The sequence below is a fragment of the Bufo gargarizans genome, chromosome 9 (assembly GCF_014858855.1).
Source record: "Bufo gargarizans isolate SCDJY-AF-19 chromosome 9, ASM1485885v1, whole genome shotgun sequence".
Taxonomy (NCBI): Eukaryota; Metazoa; Chordata; class Amphibia; order Anura; family Bufonidae; genus Bufo; species Bufo gargarizans.
The window spans coordinates 191,515,229-191,534,659 of record NC_058088.1 but is presented as its reverse complement, the minus strand read 5'-3'; the positions used below and the strand labels follow the sequence as shown (position 1 = coordinate 191,534,659).

The 19,431-nt window shown below is 45.9% G+C and overlaps 2 protein-coding genes across 2 annotated transcripts in view; one reads left to right on the top strand and one right to left on the bottom strand.

Annotated features, from left to right (window-relative positions):
- Positions 1 to 11,270, top strand: part of LOC122946179 (histo-blood group ABO system transferase-like) — a 42,773-nt gene extending 31,503 nt beyond the window's left edge. The window contains exons 3-7 of the mRNA XM_044305603.1: positions 7,527 to 7,583; positions 7,828 to 7,893; positions 8,141 to 8,176; positions 9,587 to 9,721; positions 10,151 to 11,270. Of these exons, the coding sequence (XP_044161538.1) occupies positions 7,527 to 7,583; positions 7,828 to 7,893; positions 8,141 to 8,176; positions 9,587 to 9,721; positions 10,151 to 10,880 (1,024 nt within the window). The 3' untranslated portion in view covers positions 10,881 to 11,270. The remainder of the gene's footprint in view (positions 1 to 7,526; positions 7,584 to 7,827; positions 7,894 to 8,140; positions 8,177 to 9,586; positions 9,722 to 10,150) is intronic.
- A 1,167-nt stretch (positions 11,271 to 12,437) lies between these two features.
- The window catches only part of CCDC180 (coiled-coil domain containing 180), a 43,201-nt gene continuing 36,207 nt past the window's right edge, over positions 12,438 to 19,431 (bottom strand). The window contains exons 30-36 of the mRNA XM_044305602.1: positions 18,251 to 18,395; positions 18,008 to 18,168; positions 17,297 to 17,434; positions 15,527 to 15,638; positions 14,730 to 14,835; positions 14,371 to 14,503; positions 12,438 to 13,608 (exon numbers count right to left, since the gene is read on the bottom strand). Coding sequence (XP_044161537.1) covers positions 13,471 to 13,608; positions 14,371 to 14,503; positions 14,730 to 14,835; positions 15,527 to 15,638; positions 17,297 to 17,434; positions 18,008 to 18,168; positions 18,251 to 18,395 — 933 coding nt within the window. The 3' untranslated portion in view covers positions 12,438 to 13,470. The remainder of the gene's footprint in view (positions 13,609 to 14,370; positions 14,504 to 14,729; positions 14,836 to 15,526; positions 15,639 to 17,296; positions 17,435 to 18,007; positions 18,169 to 18,250; positions 18,396 to 19,431) is intronic.

Below are 19,431 nucleotides of genomic sequence, written 5' to 3'. Positions count from 1 at the left end.
GAGAGGATGACTGTAGGACAGGAGAATACAGTCTATTGCCCCCTGTTATCAGCCATTTCAGGGGAGAGGATGACTGTAGGACAGGAGAATACAGTCTATTGCCCCTGTTATCAGCCATTTCAGGGGAGAGGATGACTGTAGGACAGGAGAATACAGTCTATTGCCCCTGTTATCAGCCATTTCAGGGGAGAGGATGACTGTAGGACAGGAGAATACAGTCTATTGCCCCTGTTATCAGCCATTTCAGGGGGAGGATGACTGTAGGACAGGAGAATACAGTCTATTGCCCCCTGTTATCAGCCATTTCAGGGGAGAGGATGACTGTAGGACAGGAGAATACAGTCTATTGCCCCTGTTATCAGCCATTTCAGGGGAGGATGACTGTAGGACAGGAGAATACAGTCTATTGCCTCCTGTTATCAGCCATTTCAGGGGAGAGGATGACTGTAGGACAGGAGAATACAGTCTATTGCCCCCTGTTATCAGCCATTTCAGGGGAGAGAGATGCTGTAGGACAGGAGGAATACAGTCCTATTGCCCCTGTTATCAGCCATTTCAGGGGAGAGGATGACTGTAGGACAGGAGGAATACAGTCTATTGCCCCCTGTTATCAGCCATTTCAGGAGGAGGAGGATGACTGTAGGACAGGAGACTACAATCTATTGCCTCCCTGTTATCAGCCATTCAGTGGAGAGGATGACTGTAGGACAGGAGAATACAGTCTATTGCCCCCTGTTATCAGCCATTTCAGGGGGAGAGGATGACTTAGGACAGAGAATACAGTCTATTGCCCCCTGTTATCAGCCATTTCAGAGGGAGAGGATGACTGTAGGACAGGAGAATACAGTCTATTGCCCCCCTGTTATCAGCCATTTCAGGGGGAGAGGATGACTGTAGGACAGGAGAATACAGTCTATTGCCCCCTGCTATATCAGCCATTTCAGGGGGGAGAGGATGACGTAGGACAGGAGAATACAGTCTATTGCCCCTTGTTATCAGCATTTCAGGGGAGGGATGACTGTAGGTACAGAGAATACAGTCTATTGCCCCCTTTTATCAGCCATTTCAGGGGAAGGATGACTGTAGGACAGGAGAATACAATCTATTGCTCCCCTGTTATCAGACCATTTCAGGGGGAGAGGATGACTGTAGGACAGGAGAATACAGTCTATTGCCCCTGTTATCAGCCATTTCAGGGGGAGAGGATGACTGTAGGACAGGAGAATACAGTCTATTGCCCCTGTTATCAGCCATTTCAGGGGAGAGGATGACTGTAGGACAGGAGAATACAGTCTATTGCCCCTGTTATCAGCCATTTCAGGGGAGAGGATGACTGTAGGACAGGAGAATACAGTCTATTGCCCCTGTTATCAGCCATTTCAGGGGAGAGGATGACTGTAGGACAGGAGAATACAGTCTATTGCCCCTGTTATCAGCCATTTCAGGGGAGAGGATGACTGTAGGACAGGAGAATACAGTCTATTGCCCCTGTTATCAGCCATTTCAGGGGAGAGGATGACTGTAGGACAGGAGAATACAGTCTATTGCCCCTGTTATCAGCCATTTCAGGGGAGAGGATGACTGTAGGACAGGAGAATACAGTCTATTGCCCCTGTTATCAGCCATTTCAGGGGAGAGGATGACTGTAGGACAGGAGAATACAGTCTATTGCCCCTGTTATCAGCCATTTCAGGGGAGAGGATGACTGTAGGACAGGAGAATACAGTCTATTGCCCCTGTTATCAGCCATTTCAGGGAGAGGATGACTGTAGGACAGGAGAATACAGTCTATTGCCCCTGTTATCAGCCATTTCAGGGGAGAGGATGACTGTAGGACAGGAGAATACAGTCTATTGCCCCTGTTATCAGCCATTTCAGGGGAGAGGATGACTGTAGGACAGGAGAATACAGTCTATTGCCCCTGTTATCAGCCATTTCAGGGGAGAGGATGACTGTAGGACAGGAGAATACAGTCTATTGCCCCTGTTATCAGCCATTTCAGGGGGAGGATGACTGTAGGACAGGAGAATACAGTCTATTGCCCTGTTATCAGCCATTTCAGGGGAGAGGATGACTGTAGGACAGGAATACAGTCTATTGCCCCTGTTATCAGCCATTATAGGGGAGAGGATGACTGTAGGACAGGAGAATACAGTCTATTGCCCTGTTATCAGCCATTTCAGGGGAGAGGATGACTGTAGGACAGGAGAATACAGTCTATTGCCCCCTGTTATCAGCCATTTCAGGGGAGAGGATGACTGTAGGACAGGAGAATACAGTCTATTGCCCCTGTTATCAGCCATTTCAGGGGAGAGGATGACTGTAGGGCAGGAGAATACAGTCTATTGCCCCTGTTATCAGCCATTTCAGGGGAGAGGATGACTGTAGGACAGGAGAATACAGTCTATTGCCCCTGTTATCAGCCATTTCAGGGGAGGATGACTGTAGGACAGGAGAATACAGTCTATTGCCCCTGTTATCAGCCATTTCAGGGGAGAGGATGACTGTAGGACAGGAGAATACAGTCTATTGCCCCTGTTATCAGCCATTTCAGGGGAGAGGATGACTGTAGGACAGGAGAATACAGTCTATTGCCCCTGTTATCAGCCATTTCAGGGGAGAGGATGACTGTAGGACAGGAGAATACAGTCTATTGCCCCTGTTATCAGCCATTTCAGGGGAGAGGATGACTGTAGGACAGGAGAATACAGTCTATTGCCCCTGTTATCGAGCCATTTCAGGAGAGAGGATGACTGTAGGACAGGAGAATACAGTCTATTGCCCCTGTTATCAGCCATTTCAGGGGGGATGAGGATGACTGTAGGACAGGAGAATACAGTACTATTGCCCCCTGTTATCAGCCATTTCAGGGGAGAGGATGACTGTAGGACAGGAGAATACAGATCTATTGCCCCCTGTTATCAGCCATTTCAGGGAGAGGATGACTGTAGGACAGGAGAATACAGTCTATGCCACCTGTTATCAGCCATTTCAGGGGGAGCGGATGACTGTGGACAGGGAGAATACAGTCTATTGCCCCCCTGTTATCAGCCATTTCAGGGGAGAGGATGACTGTGGGACAGAGAATACAGTCTATTGCCCCCTGTTATCAGCCATTTCAGGGGAGAGGATGACTGTAGGACAGGAAGAATACATTCTATTGCCCCCTGTTATCAGCCATTTCAGGGGAGAGGATGACTGTAGGACAGGAGATACAGTCTATTGCCCCTGTTATCAGCCATTTCAGGGGAGAGGATGACTGTAGGACAGGAGAATACAGTCTATTGCCCCTGTTATCAGCCATTTCAGGGGAGAGGATGACTGTAGGACAGGAGAATACAGTCTATTGCCCCTGTTATCAGCCATTTCAGGGGAGAGGATGACTGTAGGACAGGAGAATACAGTCTATTGCCCCTGTTATCAGCCATTTCAGGGGAGAGGATGACTGTAGGACAGGAGAATACAGTCTATTGCCCCTGTTATCAGCCATTTCAGGGGAGAGGATGACTGTAGGACAGGAGAATACAGTCTATTGCCCCTGTTATCAGCCATTTCAGGGGAGAGGATGACTGTAGGACAGGAGAATACAGTCTATTGCCCATTTCAGGGGAGAGGATGACTGTAGGACAGGAGAATACAGTCTATTGCCCCTGTTATCAGCCATTTCAGGGGAGAGGATGACTGTAGGACAGGAGAATACAGTCTATTGCCCCTGTTATCAGCCATTTCAGGGGAGAGGATGACTGTAGGACAGGAGAATACAGTCTATTGCCCAATGTTATCAGCCATTTCAGGGGAGAGGATGACTGTAGGACAGGAGAATACAGTCTATTGCCCCTGTTATCAGCCATTTCAGGGGAGAGGATGACTGTAGGACAGGAGAATACAGTCTATTGCCCCTGTTATCAGCCATTTCAGGGGAGAGGATGACTGTAGGACAGGAGAATACAGTCTATTGCCCATTTCAGGGGAGAGGATGACTGTAGGACAGGAGAATACAGTCTATTGCCCCTGTTATCAGCCATTTCAGGGGAGAGGATGACTGTAGGACAGGAGAATACAGTCTATTGCCCTGTTATCAGCCATTTCAGGGGAGAGGATGACTGTAGGACAGGAGAATACAGTCTATTGCCCTGTTATCAGCCATTTCAGGGGAGAGGATGACTGTAGGACAGGAGAATACAGTCTATTGCCCCTGTTATCAGCCATTTCAGGGGAGAGGATGACTGTAGGACAGGAGAATACAAGTCTATTGCCCCCTGTTATCAGCCATTTTAGGGGAGAGGATGACTGTAGGACAGGATAATACAGTCTATTGCTCTCTGTTATCAGCCATTTCAGGGGAGAGGATGACTGTAGGACAGGAGAATACAGTCTATTGCCCCCTGTTATCAGGCCATTTCAGGGGGAGAGGATGACTGTAGGATCAGGAGAATACAATCTATTGCCCCCTGTTATCAGCCATTTCAGGGGGGAGAGGACTGACTGTAGGACAGGAGAATACAATCTATTGCCCTCTGTTATCAGCCATTTCAGGGGGAGAGGATGACTGTAGGACAGGAGTATCAGTCTATTGCTCCTGTTATCAGCCATTTCAGAGGAGAGGCTGACTGTAGGTCAGGAGAATACAGTCTATTGCTCCCTGTTATCAGCCATTTCAGGGGAGAGGATGACTGTAGGACAGGAGATACAGTCTATTGCTCCCTGTTATCAGCCATTTCAGGGGAGAGGAGGACTGTAGGGACAGGAGAATACAGTCTATTGCTTCCTGTTATCAGCCATTTCAGGGGAGAGGATGACTGTAGGACAGGAGAATACAGTATATTTCCCTCCTGTTATCAGCCATTTCAGGGGGGAGGATGACTGTAGGACAGGAGAATACAATCTATTGTCCCCTGTTATCAGCCATTTCAGAGGAGAGGAGGACTGTAGGACAGGAGAATACAGTCTATTGCCACCTGTTATCAGCCATTTCAGGGGGGGTGAGGATGACTAGGACCGGAGAATACAGTCTATTGCTCCCTGTTATCAGCCATTTCAGGGGAGAGGATGACTGTAGGACTGGAGAATACAGTCTATTGCCCCCCTGTTATCAGCCATTTCAGGGCGGAGGATGACTGTAGGACAGGAGAATACAGTCTATTGCCCCTCTTATCAGCCATGTCAGATGACAGGATGACTGTAGGACAGGAGAATACAATCTATTGCCCATTTCAGGGGAGAGGATGACTGTAGGACAGGAGAATACAGTCTATTGCCCCTTGTTATCAGCCATTTCATGGGGGGGGAGGATGACTGTAGGACAGGAGAATACAGTCTATTGCCCCCTGTTATCACCTATTTCAGGGGAGAGGATGACTGTAGGACAGGAGATTACAGTCTATTGCCCCCTGTTATCAGCCATTTCAGGGGAGAGGATTACTGTAGGACAGGAGAATACAATCTATTGCCCATTTGAGGGGAGAGGATGACTGTAGGACAGGAGAATACAGTCTATTGCCCCCTGTTATCAGCCATTTCAGGGGAGAGGATGACTGTAGGACAGGAGAATACAGTCTATTGCTCTCTGTTATCAGCCATTTCAGGGGAGAGGATGACTGTAGGACAGGAGAATACAGTCTATTGCCCCCTGTTATCAGCCATTTCAGGGGGGGAGAGGATGACTGTAGGACAGGAGAATACAATCTATTGCCCCCTGTTATCAGCCATTTTATGGGAGAGGATGACTGTAGGACAGGAGAATACAGTCTATTGCCCCTTGTTATCGGCCATTTCAGGGGAGAGGATGACTGTAGGTCAGGAGAATACAATCTATTGCCCCCTGTTATCAGCCATTTCAGGGGGGGAGAGGACGAATGTAGGACAGGAGAATACAATCTATTGCCCCCTGTTATCAGCCATTTCAGGGGAGAGGATGACTGTAGGACAGGAGAATACAGTCTATTGCCCCCTGTTATCGGCCATTTCAAGGGAGAGGATGACTGTAGGTCAGGAGTATACAGTCTATTGCCCCCTGTTATCAGCCATTTCGGGGGGGAGGATGACTGTAGGACAGGAGAATACAATCTATTGCCCCCTGTTATCGGCCATTTCAGGGGAGAGGATGACTGTAGGACAGGAGAATACAGTCTATTGCTCTCTGTTATCAGCCATTTCAGGGGAGAGGATGGACTGTAGGACAGGAGAATACAGTCTATTACTTCTTGTTATCAGCCATTCCAGGGGGGTGGATGACTGTAGGACAGGAGAATACAATCTATTGCCCCCTGTTATCAGCCATTTCAGAGGAGAGGATGACCGTAGGAAAGGAGAATACAGTCTATTGCCCCCTGTTATCAGCCATTTCAGGTGGGGAGAGGATGACTGTAGGTCAGGAGTATACAGTCTATTGCTTCCTGTTATCAGCCATTTCAGAGGAGAGGATGAATGTCGGACAGGAGACAGGAGAATACAGTCTATTGCTCCCTGTTATCAGCCATTTCAGGGCAGAGGATGACTGTAGGACAGGAGAATACAGTCTATTGCTTCCTGTTATCAGCCATTTCAGTGGAGAGGATGACTGTAGGACAGGAGAATACAGTCTATTGCTTCCTGTTATCAGCCATTTCAGTGGAGAGGATGACTGTAGGACAGGAGAATACAATCTATTGCCCCCCTGTTATCAGCCATTTCAGGGGAGAGGAGGACTGTAGGACAGGAGAATACAGTCTATTGCTCCCTGTTATCAGCCATTTCAGGGGAGAGGATGACTGTAGGACAGGAGAATACAATCTATTGTCCCCTGTTATCAGCCATTTCAGAGGAGAGGAGGACTGTAGGACAGGAGAATACAGTCTATTGCCCCCTGATATCAGCCATTTCAGGGGAGAGGATGACTGTAGGACAGGAGAATACAATCTATTGCTCCCTGTTATCAGCCATTTCAGGGCAGAGGATGACTGTAGGACAGGAGAATACAGTCTATTGCCCCCTGTTATCAGCCATTTCAGGGGAGGATGACTGTAGGACAGGAGAATACAATCTATTGCCCCCCTGTTATCAGCCATTTCAGGGGAGAGGATGACTGTAGGACAGGAGAATACAGTCTATTGCCCCCCTGTTATCAGCCATTTCAGGGGAGAGGATGACTGTAGGACAGGAGAATACAATCTATTGCCCCTTTTATCAGCCATGTCAGGGGAGAGGATGACTGTAGGACAGGGGAATACAATCTATTGCCCCCTGTTATCAGCCATTTCAGGGGAGAGGATGACTGTAGGACAGGAGAATACAATCTATTGCCCCCCTGTTATCAGCCATTTCAGGGGAGAGGATGACTGTAGGACAGGAGAATACAGTCTATTGCCCCCCTGTTATCAGCCATTTCAGGGGAGAGGATGACTGTAGGACAGGAGAATACAATCTATTGCCCCTTTTATCAGCCATTTCAGGGGAGAGGATGACTGTAGGACAGGAGAATATAATATATTACTGTAATCTGCATTTCAGACTGACTGTAGTGTTCTTCCATTTTTGTTTTGTTCCAGGTTTAATGTGATAGGACACAGGTGGCATTCAGAAGTGACCATCATCTGTGATCCTCAGTGAGTACATGGCTAATGGTTCTGCACCCACTTTCAAATGTACTAACATCTAATAAAGACCCCTCTCTACCCATCTCTACTGGATTTAAACACCATCACCCTATCATATGGGAAGAGGTTTAGGCTGGGGGTAGTGGGTCTGCATTCTCCATCTGGTTTGAATCTATAACTCCCAGCAGATGAAGTGCCACAAGTTAAACACCCCTTGTGGCCCCATCTCTAATACTCCCATTTCTGCACACAGGACTGGATCCAAAATGCTTGTCAATGTCTCATACCTGGACTTCCTACAAGACGTTTCTCTTGAAAGGTAACCTTTCATGCAGTCATAAAATTTAAGAGAAAAAAGAAATATCTGCCTGAAGCCACCACTAGGGGGAGCTCACTACCCATTGGGAACAATGCACAGTAAAATCTATGCAATGAGCTCCCCCTAGTGGAAATTACTATTCATACTAGGAGTCTGGGATAGTTTCAAGGAAAAAGCTTCTATTCATTATAAGTTTTCCACCATAATTGCTTATATACTTATATTTTCCTACCTTTTTATCCCCTAGAATGCTGTATGAAAAGCCGAATGCCAAGAAGCCCCCGTAAGTGCATTTATTGTGCTGATCAGCCTGTTACAGCCTGTGATAGATAGAGATACATTCACAATTCTGCAGTCAGTATTCAAGGGGGCAATTATTTTATGCTACATCAGATGATGCAAAGCAAGGGAAGCGTAAGCTTGAAGAATGTCAAAACTGTAACTCAGACAGTAACACAGTTTATAAGGATGAAAAAAGACATCTGTCCATCTACTTCAGCCTGTTATCCAGCAAGCTGATGCATAATACATTTATAACCTTCCTCCTGTTTTATCATCAGGTTCATGCTGCCTGAACCAGTATTAAAGCGGCGAGTTACATTACAATCTGCCGGTGACGAAGATTGCTGTAACTGCTCTGTCATTAGACAACTGTGGTCACAGCAAAGACCATGGAGGCCATGGAGGCATATGATCTCACTGACAAGCTGTGCGTTCAGCTAGGATCCCTGATGGGAGAGCGACCCCTGCTGGTTGTAAAGCTAACTGTGATCCCGCTATCTGTGAATTAACTATTTCCTGCAATGGGAGGGGGGTCTCAGATCTCTAGGATGTACAGTTCCTAAGATATTACCAAAAAATGACCTGCATTAGCCAATACAAGCCTGCAAGTCTTTCTCTTCATATCCCAACTGCCATACACACGGTCACATGACCCTTAGCAGCCAATAGGAGCTCACAGGCCCTTAGTCTCCACATACACACAGTTTTACACCAGGTTTCCATAACAACTCAGCCATTTTTCTTCACTGCTGTAGGTTAGGGCTACAGGACACATAGGGCACAACTACACTGCTACATGTGTCGCGCGACAATTTTGATAATGATAGTCTATGGTGTTGCACAGCGACATGTGACATGCTGCGACTGCGATGCGACAATCGCAGAAAAATCCATCTTGGATGGATTTTTTACAACTGTTGTGTCGCAGTCGCAGCATGTCACATGCCGCAGTGCAACACCATAGACTATCATTATCAAAATTGTTGAGAAAAAATGTCGCGCAACACATGTCGTCGCGTAGCCCTAGCGTTAAAGGGTTAGGGCGCTGTGGAGGTCACTGTTAAACAAGCGGGCACTGTGGATGTTACTGTTAAGGTGGCAGGCCGCTGTGGAGCTCACTGTTAGAGGGGCGGACACTGTGGAGGTCACTGTTAAGGGGGCAGGGGGCCACTATTAAATGGGCAACTGCTGTGGAGGTCACTGTTAAGGCAGCGGGGTACTGTGGAGGTCACTGTTAAGGCAGCGGGGTACTGTGGAGGTCACTGTTAAGGCAGCGGGGTACTGTGGAGGTCACTGTTAAGGCAGCGGGGTACTGTGGAGGTCACTGTTAAGGCAGCGGGGTACTGTGGAGGTCAATGTTAAGGCAGGGCTAGTGTGAAAGTAGCCTTACCTCTATTTTGTTTTCTGAAAGGAGAACCGATTACCTGATGATGACTCCTTGGTTTGCGCCAATTGTATGGGATGGCACCTACAATATCGAGATACTGAATGCACAATTTCACAAGAGACATGTTCGCGTAGGCCTCACTGTGTTTGCCATCAAAAAGTAAGTACATTTTTACAAATATGACAAGAGATAAGGGTCACAATACATACACAAATCTTGACATATTACACTTCTCACACTGGCCACTAGGGGAGATGCAATAAACTGATATTTTCTGTAGCTCATTTTGTCAGCTTTGTAGTATAGACTGGTAGAGGAAACGCAGAGTCATTTCAATATGATTAGACATATTACACTTCTCAAACTGGCCACTAGGGTAGTCTCAATAAGCTGATATTTCCTGTTTTCTGAAGCTCATTTTGTCAGCATTGCAGAATAGACTGGCAGAGAACAAGCAGAGTCATTTAATTATGATTAGCGATATTACAGTTTTCACACTGCCCACTAGGGTAAGCAAAATTTGCAAAGTCCCTCATCCAAAGTCAAGTGCGTTTGCCAACTCCTGACTGCTATCATTTACCATTTTAGGTACACAGTTTTTGTGCAGACTTTTCTTGAAACTGCTGAAAAGTTCTTCATGGTGGGACATATGGTCAACTATTACGTGTTCACAGACCGCGTTAAAGACATCCCGAATATCCCACTTGCTGAGGGAAGGCAACTGGTGATCTTAGAGGTCCCCAGCTACCAAAGATGGCAGGAAGTGTCCATGAGACGCATGGAAATGATTCGAGACTATTCCCGGCAAAGATTCATCAATGAAGTGGACTACTTGGTGTGCGTTGATGTGGACATGAAGTTCAGCGATGAGGTTGGGGTGGAGATCCTCAGTGATGTTTTTGGCACCTTACATCCCAGCTTCTATGGCGCTACCCGCGAGCACTTCACATATGAGCGGCGGAAAGAGTCTACCGCCTACATTCCTTCTGATGAAGGAGACTTTTATTACGCCGGTGGGTATTTTGGGGGAAAGGTAGAAGAGGTCTACAAGTTGACCAAATTTTGCCATAACGAGATGACGACGGACCAGGCGAACAATATCGAAGCCATCTGGCATGACGAGAGCTACCTAAACAAATATTTCCTTTATCACAAGCCAACTAAAATTCTGTCTCCTGAATATCTATGGGACAATGGTTTTGGGGTTCCAGAATTCCTTATGAGAAGATTTGTTGCTGTTCCAAAAGATCACAATGCGATCCGGAACAGAAGAAGTTTGTACGGCTATCCAAGAGCAAGACAAAAATTTCATAGTTGATGATTATTTGAGGCATTTTCAAAAATTCTGAAGTTAGAACGTTTAACAAAATGACCTATGGGGTAAAAAGGCTGGTGAAGTAAGTTATTCTTAAAAATCTCCATCTACAGTCATCAACACTGAAATTGCAGCAAGAAGAACAAGCTGTAAGGTTCTGCAAATCGAGGAAGTAGCAAGTGTCGCTAAGCACCTAGCTCCAATCTGTGGCATGTGGGAGGAGCATAGAAACTAGATTTAAAACAATGTTTTTTTAGCCACATGAAATCTTATAGATAGGTCATCAGTATCTGATTGGTGGAGGTCTAACACTCGGGACTGCCACCAATGAGCTGTTTGAGAAAGCATCGGTGCTCACAGCAGCCTTCTCTCAGCTTAGTCTAGGCCATGTGACGTCACATTCATTGGTCACATGGCCTAGGCACAGCTCATTGAAGCAGATGGGGCTACATAGTTAATACAGTTGAAAAAAAAAGAGACACACGTCCATCAAGTTCAACCAAGGATAGGTGAGGACACAAATTTTTGAAAAAGGGACTGAGATTCAGATTTCTACACATTTTCATAAACATTGATGTTCATTTTAAGAATTCATATAAGCCCTTTTAAAAAAAAAAAAAAATTAAAACCATCCACTGTTCCTGCTGTGACCACGTCCTGAGGCGTGCCTCCATGTCCTCTGAGGGGATTTAACCATATTATCCGGCTCATTTATATAGGTCAAACATGTTCCCCCTTAGTCGTCTCTTCTCAAGACTAAATAAAGTTAATTATTTTAATCTTTCCTCATAACTTAAGCCTGTACTACACAGGAACATCAGAAAGCGATTGCCTGGAAGGAAGCGTTCCCTGCCGGCAATCGCTTGCTTGCTAGCGGAGGAGACGGCTGCTATTACATGCAGAGATCTCCTCAGCATGGGCAATTGTTATGCCATGGTTCGTCCCCATACTGTCTAGTGGTTTGCTGGTTTCGTTATTCGACAGCACTATCTGCAGTATTACACAGCAAGATGATGGCTAACAAGTGTTCATGCGAATTGGTGGGGGTCTTGGGTGTTGAACCCCCACCGATCAGATACTGATGACTTATCCAGAGGATTGTCGTGCTATTATCAAAAGTGAAGCAATTTTCCATCCAAGAAAGGGTTTTGGGATACCTATTGGATGTTTTGTGACCTGTGGCACCAGTAATCTAATATGTGCTTGAAATGCCCTTGTGGCAAATTATATGTAGGAGAGACATCTTGCCAAATATAAAGGGGGTAATTTATTAAACAGAAATACCCCTAAATTAGGTGTATTTCTGGCGCAGATTGTGGCGCAAAGGTCCTTTGCGCCACAAACTGTGACTTCTCCTCACTAACGCTAGGCCTAAAAAAGGGGTCATGGTGTGGAGTAGGCGTACAAAATGGTCTAAATGTAAGACAGCTCGGAACTTGAAGCTCTCTTACATTTAGAAGCAGATGACGCCTCTACATAACTTCAGCGGATCCACCACCAGCACAGTGCCCTATTAAGACCGGTGTCTAAAATGTTGGTCTTAATAAATGTGCTCCAAACAGTGTAAAATAAAAGATTTGGGTGATAAGAGTGAAAGTAAAGAGGAGAGGAAAACGGTGAGATGACGGCAGCACAACATTCAGTGGAAATGGCATTGGGGAGATAACAACCTGCTCTTAAAAGTTGACTAATGACTATATAATGGGGGAGAAGTATCGTCCCCAATAGTGTTCAATCGACAGCAAAGATGTTAAAGGGGTTCTCCGAGATAAGAAACCTTTTTTCATACTTAAAGGGAGGGTGCAGAGACTGCCTCCAGGACCAGCGCTGAGCTCCCACCTGCATGTAGACAGCAGAGGAGCAGGGAGGTCTACATTGGAACCAAAGCATCATGACCAGGAGTCCCTTTTTTTCAAGCCCTGTACCCTGCCTTTAAATATGAAAAAGGGGTTCTCAGTCTTGGAGAGCCCCTTTAAGTAAAATGGTTGCTTTTAATGAGAAGTTTTTTGACCCCTTCTCATTAAGATGCCCTAACGAAGATGAACGAATGCATTATAGTCCTGTAATGCATCCAGCCTGATAGATGCTGGAGATGTTTTCCTTTGGTGGGTCAGGCAGGTAGAACATTTTTTGGGGAAACTCCTTGACAATCAGAGGGTTGGCAGATATGCAGCACCACGAAACCCCAGATGATATAAAACATGGAGAGGTTTTATTAGAGTATAATAAATCAAATATACAAAGTTGGGTAAAAATTCCTCCAGCTATGATGACATATTGGTTGTCACCCGGGTTTCCCAGATGCTTATAAAACTGACAGACAAATGGAATTTTTGGCGTTTGGTATTTATGTTAGGATAACTGCTCATATACTGTATATATATATATATATTACACACCACTGCCTGGCCAAAAAAAGGTCACACACAACATTTAAACGTTATGTTCAACATCACAACCAATTTCTTTTTTATTATTGTGAAGGAACGCACCTCTAGAATTAGACTATACTTAGATTTCATCATACACGATGGGAGCAGTCCCTGTAGAGGACATGTGTCCAGAGGACTGACAGATGACATCCCGACATGATTCAGTTTGCAGAATAAAGCTCTTTTATCTTCAGGACGGATTGGCTCCACCATTCCTCCCAGCGCTGCGCTGCCAGATGCTGCTGTGTCCTCTCCTCGTCAATGGTGGTCAGCGCCAGCTCCACATCTTGTACACATTTCTAACAATGCAATTATGGTAGAATTAGGCCATAAGAGTTGCTTGATTTATTCTACAGTGCGATCAAGTTTTATTTCCTATGGTTGGCTGAGGTCAGTTTGGATACAACGGTTGTAAGTAAAAAAGTAAAAGTATATGTAGAGATATAATTGGTAATCTAAGGCTCGGATACGCACGCTAGCTCTCATACAAGAGGAATCCCTGTAAAATTCTCTATAACAGCTGGATCTCTCCATGGAGAACTAGAACCTTCTGGACTGAAAAATAAATGTACTACAGGGCACCCGCTAACATTACATAGGGTGGCATGTTCATGTAACCGCACTGTCCATGGCTTCTTGCGGTATGAGCATCTGCACGAGTTCAGAGCTTTCAGGCATGCACAGATGCTTGCATAGTAAGGGTCCATTCACACGTCTGTGTGCGTTTCGCGGATCCACGGATCCGTGGATCCGCAAAACACGGATATCGGCGATGTGCGTTCCACATTTTTGCAGACCGCACATCGCCGGCACTTAATAGAAAATCCCTATTCTTGTGGACAAGAATAGGACCTGTTCTATTTTTTTCGGGATCGGAATTGCGGATCCGGGCAGCACATTGTGGTGCCCCATAGAAATGAATGGGTCCGCAATTCCGTTCCGCAAAATGCAGAACGAAATTGCGGACGTGTGAATGGACCCTAAGACTGTGGACAGTGCAGACATGGCGGAGTCACATCCGCTGATATTTCCATAAGACTACATTATAAAAGGAATATTACCAGATAAGCAGCATCCCGAGCTTCCACTGTGGAGACGTGAATTAGGGTGGTCTTGGCGGTGGTTACTGAGGCAGTTGCTGCCGCCTCTCTAATCTCTGTAAGGACAGATGACAGGGAGATACCGGGCCAAACCCTGCGAGTAGAAACATGACATGAAGAAGAATAAGACCTGTGATGTGATGCATCAGCGTCTCAAAGGAGGCTTCACAAGTAGCATATTTGTTAGGTTCATCATAATGGGGGTGGTTTTGCCAGCAGTCTCATGGATTTCTCCAAACCCCATTCAGATAAATGAGACAGGTGTAAATCTGTTGTGCGGGAAACTCTTACCCTTATGCCCCCACGTGCCCTAGTGTTACCTGCAGCCGCGCTCGATCAGAGGCTGGTACTTTGTGTTCTCTAATGGTCGGCCAGCTTGCTTGCGTCTGATCAGTGTTGAAAGCTTCTCCTTTGGAACTTCCTTCTCTGTAGATGTCATTAGAGACACATTAAACTCTACTGTGGAACAATATGGGGCTCCGGCTGGATATACAGCCCCACAGATTAAGGCTGAATAAGCCACATATTACAAATCTGAGATCATGTCATTAAATGACTATATAAAATCATACATGCCCAACCTATGGCCCTCCAGCCATTGCAATACTACAACTCCCAGGATGCCTGGGCAGCCTAGAGCTATTAGGGCATGCTAGGAGTTGTAGTTTTACAACAGCTGGAGGGTATAGTTTTGTTTCATAGTGTGAAGTATCTGGTACTCAAAAGGTTTTCTGTCGGTTCATTTATTTTTATAATAACGTGGATAAACTGAGACCATCATTAAGGAGGGGGCATAGCAATATATCGATACGCTACATATTCTCCGGAACATTTGTTGCAGAATCTTTTGCGACTGTCCCGGTCATCTGAATGGGGTTTGTGGGGAAACAAATCCATACAGATTCTCAGTTGCAGAAATGTCTGTGCCAAATCTGGAGTGTGACTTCACCGGTGCTGTGCCTGACCTGCATTCTGTCCCCATGGCCTTCAATAGCAGTCTAAACTACAGCCTGACGTACTGGACAGTCTGGAGAAAATCCATGCCATCGATTTACTTATTGACCTCAAGACGCAATGAATGATCCAAGCAACATTTCTCCGATTCCCTTCCACTTACTGGCGGGTAACACGTCATCCACAGTAAGCGCTTCATCCAGTTCCAGCAGCATGTGCTCGGTGAGGGACGCCAGAGATGTGACAAAATGCTGCATACTTTGCGAGACACGTTCCTGTGAAAGGTAACATCATTAAAAGGGTTTTCCAAGATGTTAGTACTGAGGAACTACCCTCCACATAGGTCATCATTATGTGAACGTTGGGGGTCCGACATCTGGGACTCCCAGCGACCAGCGTTTTGAGAAGGCATGAGCAGTCCTGTGAGTGCCGCGGCCTGCTCCGTATTTGCCAAGCACAGCGTCGTACATTGTATAGCGGCTGTGCTTGGTATTATTCTCAGCCCCATTCACTTCTATAGGGCTGAGCTGTTCCTAGGCCATGTGACCGAAGAACACGTCATCACTCGGGCCAGGTCGATGGTAAATGAAGCTCATAATAGAGGCAAGCTAAAGGAAATCTTTCACACATATTAGGGTGTGTTCACACACGTGGCGGGAGTGAACGTCAGTGCATCTTATAGTGCGAATGGCAATGCCCGCTTTCATTATGGACACGATCATCAGCATGCAGGAGGCGCAGGGAGCTGTGAGGAAAGCGCTGCGCTGGCTGTACTCACTGCTCCCTGGTCGTCTTCTGAGCATCTCAATGCACGTGTCCTGACTGCACACAGCATCAGGACATAGAGCATGTAGGTGAGCAAAGTCAGGTCACAGTGCAGCGCGGGTCTGTAGAAGACCAATGAGCGGTGAGTGTCAGCGTGGTCCAGAGCAGCAAGTTATTTATTTTTTGGGATCTTGGGTGGACTTGGGAAAAATGGGGATACAATTAGGGTCTGATCTGAGGAGGAATTGGGGTCTGACACAGGGGTCTGATGGAGTTTGGGGGTCTGATCTGAGGTCTTGGGAGAAATGGGGGTCTGATCTGAGGAGGAATGGGGGTCTGACACAGAGGTCTGATGGAGTTTGGGGGTCTGATCTGAGGTCTTGCGAGAAATGGGGGTCTGATCTGAGGAGGAATGGGGTCTGACACAGAGGTCTGATGGAGTTTGGGGGTCTGATCTGAGGTCTTGCGAGAAATGGGGGTCTGATCTGAGGAGGAATGGGGTCTGACACAGAGGTCTGATGGAGTTTGGGGGGTCTGATCTGAGGTCTTGGGAGAAATGGGGGTCTGATCTGAGGAGGAATGGGGTCTGACACAGAGGTCTGATGGAGTTTGGGGGGTCTAATCTGAGGTCTTGGGAGAAATGGGGGTCTGATCTGAGGAGGAATGGGGTCTGATACAGAGATCTGCTGGAGTTTGGGAGTCTGATCTGAGGAGGAATGGGGTTATAATGGGAGTCTGATCTGAAGTCTAATGAAAAATATATATATTTTTCTTATTTTTATCCTCTAAATCCTAGGTGTGCCTTACAGTCTGGTGTGTTTTATAGTCCGAAAAATACGGTGTATAATTGTTTGGTACATCTATCAAACAAAATTATATGAAATTTTACCAGCTCGATGTATGTAAAAAGGACACTCTTTTGGCCTCAGTCGGGTGAATTCAATGTATGAATATGTTTGGCATATATGACAGAAGTTTTCCCAGCATATACGGTACATTAAATGTACACTGCGAAAATAAATGAAATGCACTACAGTGTGAATCCACCTGGTCTGGGTACATTTTAGTAGCAGCAGCAGCCGCCTACATGCACTATGCCTGTGCTCACTCAATGATGAATGGCACAATGGATAGGAGACTGATAGCTGTATTTCCATGTATCTCCTACCTTTAGGCACTGGGCATTGTGATCAATCCCCCCCCTCTCTTCTCTCTGCCTCCTCTCTTCTTCTTTGCAGAGCTGATCTAAAGTGTGCCAGTTATCTGGATGTCCCAGGCTCGGTCTCAGCAGATTCTTCATTTCTTCCTGGAAGACAACATAAGACTAACTGATCATGCAGCATATATAAAGCCTGGGAGGGTTCTTGACTTCATACAACCATTGCTCTGTGCGGTTGTCATGTCCCTGCCAGCACACAGCAGACAGGGGGAACAGATTTTCCATTAGGCATTGTTCTTGGTGCCTAAGTGTCAATTTATCGATGCTTATTTCCCCCATTCACCTCCTCAAAGTGTCCGTGCCAATCTGACCAGACAACCCCTTTCCCATGTGCACAGCAGGTGTAGGACTGTTTTAGTAGGAACTTCCAAGTCCCTGCATGGAGAATGTAATGCCATCAGTAGCTTTTTCACGTAACATTAGCTGATGATTACGGGGGGGGGGGGGGGGGGGGGGGGGGGGTCCTCACAACTTTCTGAAAAAATCGTAAAATTACAGTGGCCAAGGGGCACACAATTTTGGGCGCACAGCCATGGAATTACCTGCAAAATTGTGTGGCCATTGGCGACAAAATATTTGTGGAGTTTTAGCCGCATGTGGGCGCATGTCCCTACCCAGATGTGTGGAAACAAATACACTACAGAAGTGAAAGAGAATTACTTTTGTCTGGTTCCACTGCTCGATCTCCTTCATAAAGGGCTGGCGGGTGCTGGCAATAGAGTCTTGCATGAAGTTCATGTTTTCCTCCCTCAGGCTTCTTATTTTAAGAGGTGTAATGAGACTCATCAACTTCTCAAGTAGCTCCAACTGCTCCCGGAACTCTGTAATTACAGGAGGAATTAATTGCATTAATTCCCATAGACTCGGGAGACAATCTTACCATCTACGCAAGCATAACTTTACCAAGGACGCAGTTATTGTGATACTCCAGGGCCTGATTCTCATAGGACTGAAGCTTGATGACTAAAGTGTCAGCACAGTCTTCAAATGTTTCCTGCAGTAAGTCTGGCCGGGCTATAGGGCGGCGCTCCTTCTTCTTGTAGAATTCCTGTGACACATTAATCAAATTAGCTACAGATAAAGCAGCATTGGGCAAAATAATGGAGTTATTTATTCTAGCGCCTTTAATGTCCTTCCGTCTATACAAGTACATAAACATGATATCTGCAAAACTATTATGGAGTTCGAGGTGTCGTTACAATATGCACACTCAAAAACTCCTATTCATACCGATCCAGAAAAACTGCGGGGGTCCTACATTTCTCTTACAGCGGAGGAAATGTGGTATTACCAACATCTCACGGATACTACAGTAGCAGCAATGTCCTGAAGACAGATTAGGGACAACTACAGAGCCAGTTTTGTAATAAAAAAGTACAAAATCACCTAATAAAGCATATTGCACAAATAATCATTATCACATGCGCTACACATTAAAAACAAAACAAAATGACAGCTAAAGTAAATGCATAGCAATGCATAGGGTGTGGCAAATCTGTTACAGAACCCATAGCAAAATCTGTGTGTAAAAGGTGCAGATTTTGCTGCAATTCTGTGGCAAATCCACAATGGATTTTTTTTTCCTTTGTAATTTACACCCCATGTAGTACCCTTAGGCCTCTTTCACACGGGCGTCAGTTTTTTTGCCCGGATAAGAGGCGGGTGCGTTGCGGGAAAATGCGCGATTTTTCCGCGCGAGTGCAAAACATTGTAATGCGTTTTGCACTCGCGTGAAAAAAATTGCGCATGTTTGGTACCCAAACCCGAACTTCTTCACAGAAGTTCGGGCTTAGGATTGATGTTCTGAAGATTGTATTATTTTCCCTTATAACATGGTTATAAGGGAAAATAATAGCATTCTGAATAGAGAATGCTTAGTACAATAGAGCTGGAGGGGTTAAAAAATAAATAAAAAAGTTAACTCACCTTCTCCTCTTGATCGCGTAGTTCCCGGTCTCTTCTTTACTAGCTGTGGGCTAAATGACCTGTGGTGACGTCAGATCACATGCTCCAATCACATGGTCCATCACCGTGGTGATGGAGCATGTGATCTGACGTCAAAGGTCCTTTACCTGTATTTAAAG